Consider the following 10352-nt stretch of genomic DNA (forward strand, 5'->3'; position numbering starts at 1 on the left):
TAGTTAAATTTAACAATATCTTGACATAAAAAAAATAGATTTTATTGCGAATATAATATCAACGTGTCTATTTCAATTCTGTTCTGCAAAAGAATCATACACCAACAGTAACAAACAGTTACGAGCCATTCTGAAGTAAACATCTGAAATCAATATTAACCCTTTGCACTCGAGGGCTCCGGAGCGGAGCCATTTAAAATTTGTCTTCATACTCTTCAAACTCAAATGCAAATAGCAAGAGCGGAATATCCTATACACAATAGTTTTTACGATTTGTCTTTGTCCTTATGTTATAAACTGAAAGTTATTTGCATTGTCTCCATAGCGGAGCCCTCGAGTTTGAAGACAAATTTTAAATGGCTCCGCTCCGGAGCCCTCGAGTGCAAAGGGTTAATATATTTTTTTTATTTGTCAGGGCTACAGTTATTAATTGATGACGGAGGCTTCCTGTAAATTTCAAAATCATTATTTAATTATTTATTTTACAAGCACGAATTTTTTGCAGTGAAGGGATTAAATTTAATTATTTATAGCTCCTATTTTGGGAAATATTATTGTTTTTTTAAATCTATTCCGCTAAGCTGATAAACCTAATGAATAAAAAATGTATTGACACTGATTTCAGAACATCCTGAACTATTTCCCGAAATGGGAGTAGTAAGCAATCAAATTTAATCTTTTCACTGAAAAATGCATTGTATTGTAAAATAATTAAATGATTTTAAAATTTGCAGGAAGCCTCCGTAAATCAATAATTATAACTCTGATGAATAAAAAAATATATTGATACTGATTTCAGACGTATCACTTCCGTTGAGACTAAGATAGTTACCGAGATGCGTAAACTTTTGCTGAACAGAAATGAAATGAACACAGTGATGTTATATTCATCATAAAATTTCATCTGTTTATATCAAGATATTGTTAAAAATGCATTTAATAGATATACATAACAAAAAATTCATACGCCTATTAATTTACAACTTTCTACAACTCTACAAATTTTATTTAATTTTTACTCCTGTTAGGATACTGTGACCTCTAACTAAATCTTTTTTCTATTATTGCGGAGTTATTGTAGAAGATAAAAGACTTATTTGTGTTCAAAATCGCTATTACTGTAATGGTTGAAAAAAAATCACGTTTTTCCATACATCAGTTTTGTATATCTTGTAAATACTTAGTAATAAGTACTTAGTAATAAGTACTTAGTATTTACAATATATACAAAAATGATATATGGAAAGACGCGATCATTTTTTTCAACGACTACAGCGTTTTTGAACACAAATAAGTTTTCTTTTATTTTCCTCAATAACACCGCAATAATAGAAAAAAAAAAAACAATAAAAGTCCTTTATAACGACAAAGTCCTTTACAACAAATAAAAGTCCTTTATTTAACGACGAATTGTTTGATTACGACAGGTGGCGCATTGGCGTTAACATCACATAAAACTCCACGAGATCTTGCATCAGAGAGCAATGAGTTCCACATTGGATCTCTCTATAAAGCAAAGATTATTATTTTGTTAATTCGAGTTCGATGGTAAGACAAAAATGCGTAGGATCCCACTTAATGACCACATGGATCCATATTCTGAACTCGCTCTTACCGATAAAAGTTTCCCCGAAAATGATTCAAAAATCGTGGCATCGCTTAATAAGCTGAGAAACCACGGGAAGACTCCGATAGCCCGTAGATGATTGGCTGCTAATTTAACATGAGATTTTCTAATTGGTGATCGAGCTGAAAGACTCCAGGCACCGACCGATGTGAGTAGATGTGTGCTATCGCACCGTTTTTCTAACAGATGCTCTCCCAGAAGGAAAGCCGCATTTAAGGCACTTTCATTGATAGAAGAGACTTCAGAATACGGGCCTGTATCTTTCGCTTACCATAAACGTATTAAAATTTCCGCACAGTATCAAACTATGCTTAGCTCTCGTGAGGGCCACACAAAGTCTGTGTTTGTCGGATAGAAAACCAATGCCGTGGCTTCGCACGCAAGATATAATTACAATATCTCGCTCCTGACCCTGAAAACCATCGACCGTATTAACTTCGTAGGTGATCTTTCTCTTTGTAAAGTCCGGCAAGTTAGATATCCTGAAAGAAAAATGTGCCCATAATTTCGCTGCGGCTAAACGCAGGTGAGGCGAAGTGCGTTGCCCTCTCGAAACTCACTTCTCATTAATCTTATCCGTCATAACGGATCTCTGATTGTTGTACGGCGTAAGAACACCGAGGGAGATCGGATCGTTTGTATTTTCCCACTTGGCGTATCTCAGCATGGTATAGATCATATTTGACACGAATTCCGCCTCATTGGTGTTGGAGAACTTGTCATTATTCTGCGCAGAATTGTGATTCAGCACTCTGTACGAATGAAACGGGAACGCCAGTCTGTTCTCGACGGAGTTTTTCAACTTGTTGTCGTAGAAATATTTATTCGGCCAGTACGAGATGAAGTACTGCATCCGATATTGCGTGTCGAGCGTTATTATAGGATTGTTCTCTTGCAAGGCAAAAGCATGTTCCATCCGCGAGAACACCGACTGATCCAGGCCTAGCTTTTTCGCACGCTGGCTCAGCACAGTCGCTGGTAGCTGATTCGGGTCACCCACCAGGACCAGAGTGTCTATCCCTAACATTAACGGTATCAGAGTCTCCGCTTCGCAACTCTGAGTCGCTTCGTCAACGATGCAGAAGGAGAGCCTCTCCCGGTTAGGGCCGAAGATCGATTCCATCTGATTGGTGTAACAGGACGCTAGCGTGCAAGCGATTATGTCGGCGCCCGCGATGATAACTTCCTCGTTGTAGCGTTGATACCTTTCGCGGTCCCTCACATTGACATCGTGGAACAACCTGCCGGTCTGCAACAGTTCATATCTCGCGGCCGCGTCAGATAATGCTCTCTTGCATTCCCTTCTCTTCGCCTCCGTCAGATTCAAAGTGAGTTCATTTTTTAACGAATCTATCTTCGTCTTCAGTGTCATCAGCTCCATTCGAACGTTGGTCGTACTGTTGCTCGAATAGCAGCACGCGTTTTCCGAGAGTCTTTGTAAAAATCGTCTCGCCAGTTCCGACGAGGAGACACATTTCACATCTCGATGTATGTGTTCCTGCCGGCCGATGCGTACCAAATTAAAGCCATAACTGTATTTTTGTTTCAAGCTCGGTCTGATGGCTATAAGCCTCAACACGACTTCGTCAAGGGCGGCATTAGACGGTGCGCACAGCAGAATTTTGGTTTTCGACTTTTCTTGGGCTTTATCGATCTTGTGCTTGCCGACTTTCGCGTCGTTCCTAGGCTCGCGCTCGCCGTACAATATTTGCGTCACCAGGTTCACGATCACTTTGGACTTACCTGTGCCTGGTGGGCCTTGAATCAAGCAGAGCTTCGGCTCCTTTTTCGTCACAGTCTCCGTCACCCTGAATACAGCTTCCAGCTGCTTCGGATTCAGATTGTCCTTCGTAACGAGCGAATTACAGGTGAACGACGGATTCATCGGCGGCAGACTGCAGTCCTCGAACTTCGGATTCAAGATCAGCTTCAAGAGAGGCGACTGAGGTAGGTAATGCACCGCTTGCACCATTCTCATTTCCGGCCTTAGGTACCTCACCGCGCGCATTCTATTCAATCTAGTCAGGAGGATATCGTGCTCGATAGGTCGCGTTTGCACGGTGTACGATATCAATGTGTGTGGATTCTTCACGTAATTCTCCAATTCCTTGTTGTAACGCGTGAAGTCCGTGATGGTCGTTCGATAAATTTGAGTGATGTAAGCGAACACTTTGTGAAAGATCTGCCTGCCGTTCATGTACTGAACGTACTCGAAAGACACTAAATCGCCGAACTGCGGGTATATATTCCTCGCTTCGTCCTGTTTTGTGACCAACACCTCGAGCATGAGAGTTGTCAGGAAGTGATTGGTCGTCGGGATCGGAGTACGTGTAATACTATTCTTGACGATGGAGCACATCATGGTCGGCTGTTGCACGTTCTTCTCGAATATCTCGAAATCCTTGTATATCTTGTGCCACGTCTCGAGTAACAGGAGAGGCAACGCCACGTTGTAATAATGTCGAAAAGATTCGTAATGTATCTTCATAGGTTGCAGTTCTTCGTCCCGCACCACCGGTGGCTCACTGTTCAGGTAGCGTTGTTCCTCAAGCCACACCGGGTTCCACATGAAGATGCGCAACAGGTACTCTTCTAGCTTCGGGTACCACTCCGGAGTGGTTTTCTCCGCTTTGACTAATTTTTCCACAGGTATCGGCGCGTCTTTCCCGACCAATTTCTTCAGCGTGTTCTTCGATTCAATTTCGTATTCTTTTACGTCCACCTTCGGGGAGAACGTCACGCCCTTCTTCTTCTTAGTTTTCGTAAGTCTCTTCTCCTGCCGCAAAATGGAAGCACATCCCCTGGATTTTTCGGGTGATTTAGACACCGCCGTTTCACCACCGTTTATATTCTCGGCCACTTTGTTCCCTTTCACTCTGCTATTGTTGTGTTTCTTCTTTTTCCCGATCACGCTCGAATCCGCCGTGTCGTCATGCTTTTCGGGCAACTCATCTATGTCCAACATATTGTTCAGGTTTAACGACTGTTCCAGCGTTGCGGCCATGTTATTCACCGCGTTCTTGCAGACGATCGACTTCGCTCTCTCCGCGAATTTGCTCGAAGACGATTTGGATGCACGCATCTCTCGTTCCTCGCACAGGAAATCACCCCGATTCTTCAGCGACACCTTGACCCTCGGTTTAGCGGTGCCGCGTTTAATATTCTTGTTACCGTCGGCGGCCAATTTCTCCTCCTCGGCGATCCTCTTCAGCTTCGCTTTTCTCTCCTCCATTATGATTTTCTTCTCCTGTTTAGAAATGGATGGCCGGTTCGCTATGCTCGATACAGTATGATCCGACGACTCTTTGGACGATCCTTTGTTTTGCTTCTGTTCCTTGCTGTAAAAGTGATCGTCGAGTTTTTCCTTTAATTGCTGCATTCTACTTTCTTCTATTGTCGAACCAGACGGCGACTTGTCCTCGGATGTTTTCGACGTCTTGTTACGGTCTCTGCTGGAATCCTTACGATCACTGCTCTTGCCTCGGCCTCGTTTTGGAGGTAGATGTGGCGCCTCTATCAATGAAATAACTCTTCTCCTCGCTGCGGCAAACTTCGATCTAGATTTTGCACCGGAGACCGGAGACGACGTGCTGCTAGATGTTTCCGCTTGTTTGTAGAGTTCTGCGTTGTGTCTTTCACCCGCCTTTTGTCCGGCTGAATGATCCGTATTCTCCGAACTAAGCTCGTTGAACACATCAACGTCATCTATATCCATCGGGTCCGTTCCTGTCTTAATATTACTGAAGTCTTCGCGTTTAATCTTCTTCTCTGTACTTGTACGACACTCAAAAGATGTTTCTTCACAGGCAGAATCTTCGGGGGCATCAGTTAACCGTGCACCAGCCACCCCACTAAAGTCTTGGAAGTCTTTAGAGGTACCCGGTATCGGGCTTCGGACCATTATTTTGGCGATATCATCTTCTTGCCAAATCCCCAAATCTATCTCTTCCTTTACAATCGAACTGACTACATCGGGCTTTTTGTCTTCATTGATCAGTTGACTTCTGGATAATCGATGTAACCATGGATTATCGTCATCCTCGCTGTCCGTCAATACGATGACATTGTCAACTATGTCCAACGGATGAACTTTCTCGGTGTCGGTACCGACACACTCTTGTTTAATTTCCACGTCCTGCTTCACATTGTCTTCGAATTTAATATCGAAAAGTTGGGAGTACGGGAATACCCCGTCCTCGCTGTCACTGAGATCGACAACATCGACTTCCGAGAATCGGGTTTTCGATTCATGTTTAATTTTCTTCAATTTCATCGGTGTCGTCTTATCTGTCGCTTTAGTTTTGGAAGCTGCTAAAAGTGCTTCTTCATCCTCATCCGTTAGTTGCAAGTCATCTTCATACTTGATTGATTTGTCATCATAATGCACAAATCTTGATTCCTTCGAATGTAATGTGCTATTTATTCTGCCAAAGTTATTGGTGTTTTTTCTTATGGCACGTATATTGTTAACAGACTTGCCATTCTTACTGTTACTTTTATCGTCTTTATCAATATCCATCTCGTCAGTTTGGCGTTCTGACTTGATCTTCCTTTTTAAGTATGTTTCATATTTAAAAATCTTATCTTCAAGGTTCCATTCTTTTTTTTCGGGGAATATTGCGTCAATTATTTCAACGTCATTTTCTTGCTTTATACATACTGCAATTTCAGATGCAATTTCTTTACTTATATTACAGATGTCTTCATTGTTTGAAATGTTTGTATTAGTACTGGGACCACCAAAACTACAAGAATTAATTTCTGTAACAAAAGTTAAATTAATTCCAAGGTAGAGTATACAGTGTAGAAGATAGCAAATTACTATTTCTTTTATTCTCTAATCTATTATTGAAGAAAAAGATTTCACCTTCTGGAAGATCAACACAATTATTATTTGTGTATTTTGGTACTTTACATGGCATTGTCAAATTACAGTTGTTTGGAGAAATCTTACGTTTTTCCCCGGACACATAATCTTGATAGGAATTTGATTGTTTCTGAGATGTCGGTGTATCACCAATTGCAACTGTTGATGACAAATCACTAGTGTCCGCTACTTCAACCAGATCAGATGTCTGCGAAAATTTTAATGTTTTAATGACAGGTACTAAACTTTCGTCACATTATAAATTAAATAATAATCAGGTATATAGTTTAAAAAAATATTTTACCTTTGTAACGCAAACTTTATATACAAATGATTTATCGTCATCTGGACTGATATCTGGACAGCCAATTCCAACAATATCATTTGGAGATAATTGCACCATTTTATAAGATTCTTGTACTATACCATTGATGAAAATTCCATTTGAACTCTGTTTATGAAAAAAATAAGGACGGAGATATAATATAATTTTTCTAAATGATAATTATAGAAGTAAGTCATTATACATACATACCTTCAAATCCGTGACAAATAACTTTTCTGCAGTACGGAGAAAAATGCAATGCTTACGAGATACTTGTACATTGCGGCATATAATTGTGTTCTCAAGACCTCTGCCACAAGAATACTAAAACAAAATAAAACATAAAAGCTATGATTATATGTAACAACCTTGTTTTACAATACAATACATATGCCTCTACTAGCCGATATATCGAAATATAATTAAAATACATAGTCAATATTTTTTTATTCATATCGTTTAAAAATTATATAAGGCAGTTATCAAATCTGTAAGCTTTATTTGTATTTGAAAATTTCAGAAAGCTAATCGAATGCTTGAACGAAAGGAGGGAGAAATTGATTCTTTGTAAAATTATCATCCATATTGTCCTCCGCAACTATATTTTCACTAAGCTCATCAGTAAGCGACAAGTAATAAAAAAAGTATACACACACATATATATATATTCAAGTCGATATATATATATCAGCTAGTAGAGGCATATATATATATATATATATATATAGCTGATATATGTACATATATATATATATCTTTTTTGTTTGCAAAATGTTAAGATTTTTATGTTCATATTAGTATAAATTACAAATATACGATGGATAAGATACTTAGCAGTGGACAATATATATAGTATACCAAAGGAATATCCAAGAACAATCACACATAAAACATATCTAACATATTATGTATAGTAAAAAACTTAACAGCATTAATTATATATTATATATAATTATATATATATATATATATGTGTGTATGTGTTTCATTTGCATTTAAAAAAGCTTTAGACGATAGCTGCACAAGTGGATTTTGCAGTGAGTAAGAAGAGAATCAAATCCCTAATAAATATTACAGTCATTGTCAATATGAATAAAGATGAGTTGAATAAATTTGCAACTTCCTCCGATTTTTTAATGAAGATATTGCTGCGTACTTCCTCGATTTTTTTTCTTATTGCCATATACAATTCAAGTAGCAAGAATATCTCTTTGAAATGTTATATTAGAACATATGTATTTATGTATGTATATGTATGCTAGATTCTTTAGACAAATAGAAATAAATTGAAGTCGCGTGCCTTCTCTTCGAAATTTTAGTTTTACTTATTATGTGTCCGACAACATAGAAATTCTCTTACTACGTAAGAATGGTTAACCTTCTTCGAGGTCGAAAAACACTCGTGTTTACTTAATATACTAATACTAACACTAAATAAATGTAACAATATCGCTTACGGATTTGCCACATTCAAGGACAATTCTTTCCTGATCACGTTCCAGTACGAAATCCATCTCCGCTCAATTCTGCGCAGAAATATAGCCCTCATTTACGGCGTTTTAAAATATTGTCACAACCTTCCTTCCACACGAGCATACAGATAACAGCGTGTTTCGCGCGCTCAGACTGTCGTGCGACGCCGCAGAAGTACAAAGCCGGCTTTGTATACATACCGGCAATACAGAATTAAAATAACAACCCTCGTAAATTACATCAAGAAGAGAGATACGGAAAAGGAATAATTGAAACATACATATAATTAATTCGTTGAATTTTAGCAATGACAAGTTTACTGCTCCCAACAGAACTTTTTACACTTTGTCTTTTTACTCTTCATTTTTCCGTAAAACCACTTTGTATCTAACGATTCAGTACTGTTGTTACGCCATTCGGCAGTAGTAATAACGTACGATATATAACGAAATTAACACTGTTGCTAAGAATTACAGAATGTATTTACCAAATGTCCCAAATTCATACGGTCTTCGGGAAAGAGAGACAATCGCTTACCGATGAGTCTAGTGAAAGTGGAAAACAGATAACAAGATGAGTGATGACCGAAGAGTCGATTAATATACGATTTCTCCCTCCTGCTGTTCAAGATCATCCGATTAGCTTCCTGAAATTTCAAATACAAATAAAGCTTACAAATTTGATTTAACCGCCTTACATAATTTTTAGAAAAACATATATTAAAAATTATTGACTAACTATGAATTTTAATTTTATTTCGATATATCGACTAGCACGTCAGGTGTTGATATGCTTTAACATTGTTAATTAGTTAAATTATAATATTATAGATGAGATCAACTACATAGAATAATAACGCTGGTAGCGTGTTCCCCGAACGCAGCCCATATGCGCGTGCCCTAAAGGTCATTCTATATTAGTTACTATTCTTGTTTCGCAACTGCTAAACAGAAGCGTCAATAGTGCTACTGACGTTTCTGATTGGCTGTCGCAACGTGAGTTGCGTCTGCCTGCGATTGGTTAGCAACTAATATAGAACGATCTTAAATGGATGCACCAAAATTTGAACACAGACGACGTTTTTACGGCAACGTTAATCCGGCTTAATAAAAACCGTCGTTATGCCCGTATCGAACTACGGATTGGAGATCGAGATTGGATTAAAATTTAACCAATCAGAGCAAAGTTCACTAAACTTTTGTATGAAAACATGTGTATAACCTATGTGCGCATCCGTGCATATGTAAGAAGTGCCCTATGCTCCTCGGAGCAGTTTTATAGGAACGCTACAAATGCAAGAGTTCGCTAAATAACACACTTCCAGTGAATTAGCTCCACTCTCTCTTATTTCTCTCTGGACTATGAATATTTGGCCTGTTCTTTTTAGCTGCACCGCTGAAGTAGTGCAATAAGTTGAAGCGAGACAAGTTTTCTCACTTCAACTTATTGCACCAGTTCAACAGTTCAGCTAAAAATAACAGACTAATTGATATATTAATATCGACCTAAAGTACAACTATGTGATGGTTAAATCCGCGGGTGTTCGATTACTTACGAAGTAGGAGTCTAGTCCTCAATAAACCTTCTTGGGAACAAATATATGTATTTAATAAATGCAGTTTACGTTCGCTTTCTTTTTTTGTAATTGACCAAAACAGATCGTTTTTTTAAGAACTCTTGCTTCATTCGCTCGAGTTGTTCACAATACACTGTCGCTGTAACGGTCTGACCAGGTTCGAGCAATTCATAATGTATGATTCCTGAAAAATCCCACCACACACAAACAAGGACCTTCTTTATTGTTAGTGATGGTTTAGGTGTCGGAATAGGTACATCTCTGGGAGAAAGCCATTGTTTTTTTCGTACAGGATTATTGTATAGCACCCACTTCTCATCTCCAGTTACAATTCGTCGCAAAAACAGATCAGTTTCATACCGAGACAAAAGAGACGCGCAGATTGTACGCCATTGATCGAGTGCCGTCTCTGTCAATTCATGAGAAACCCAAATTCCTTGCCTATACACTTTTCCTGTGCGATGAAGATGATCCTGAACTGTAG

At 38.7% G+C, this 10352-nt stretch overlaps 1 protein-coding gene across 3 annotated transcripts; it reads right to left on the reverse strand.

Moving 5' to 3' along the window:
• Positions 1-420: 420 nt before the first annotated feature.
• On the reverse strand, positions 421-8857 carry LOC106751785 (uncharacterized ATP-dependent helicase C29A10.10c). 3 transcript variants are annotated; one of them, XM_014632926.1, is made up of 8 exons: positions 8780-8857; positions 8277-8345; positions 7030-7143; positions 6799-6945; positions 6495-6702; positions 2188-6388; positions 1899-2109; positions 421-1506 (listed from the first exon to the last, which is right to left on the reverse strand). In XM_014632926.1, the coding sequence occupies exons 2-8, from the start codon at positions 8331-8333 to the stop codon at positions 1396-1398; spliced, it is 5049 nt and encodes a 1682-aa protein (XP_014488412.1). In that variant the 5' UTR covers positions 8334-8345; positions 8780-8857; the 3' UTR covers positions 421-1395. The 3 variants fall into 3 exon arrangements, with proteins under 3 accessions (XP_014488412.1, XP_014488421.1, XP_014488402.1); XM_014632935.1 differs by lacking the exon at positions 8780-8857 and having other exon boundaries at positions 6582-6702; positions 8277-8656; XM_014632916.1 differs by lacking the exon at positions 8780-8857 and having other exon boundaries at positions 8277-8656.
• Between the last annotated feature and the right edge of the window lie 1495 nt (positions 8858-10352).

This window comes from Dinoponera quadriceps, unplaced genomic scaffold, assembly GCF_001313825.1.
Source record: "Dinoponera quadriceps isolate SergipeBrazil2010 unplaced genomic scaffold, ASM131382v1 scaffold141, whole genome shotgun sequence".
Lineage (NCBI taxonomy): Eukaryota > Metazoa > Arthropoda > Insecta > Hymenoptera > Formicidae > Dinoponera > Dinoponera quadriceps.

What these genes read in the sequence shown, in the direction of transcription:
- LOC106751785 (XM_014632926.1), bottom strand. Translation starts at nt 8,333, where the DNA reads ATGGATTTCGTACTGGAACGTGATCAGGAAAGAATTGTCCTTGAATGT. An exon ending in TTGTGTTGATCTTCCAGAAG is followed by an intron (nt 6,389 to 6,494) that starts GTGAAATCTTTT and finishes CTTTTGTTACAG; the next exon opens with AAATTAATTCTTGTAGTTTT. An exon ending in ACGGATAAGATTAATGAGAA is followed by an intron (nt 2,110 to 2,187) that starts GTGAGTTTCGAG and finishes TTTTTCTTTCAG; the next exon opens with GATATCTAACTTGCCGGACT.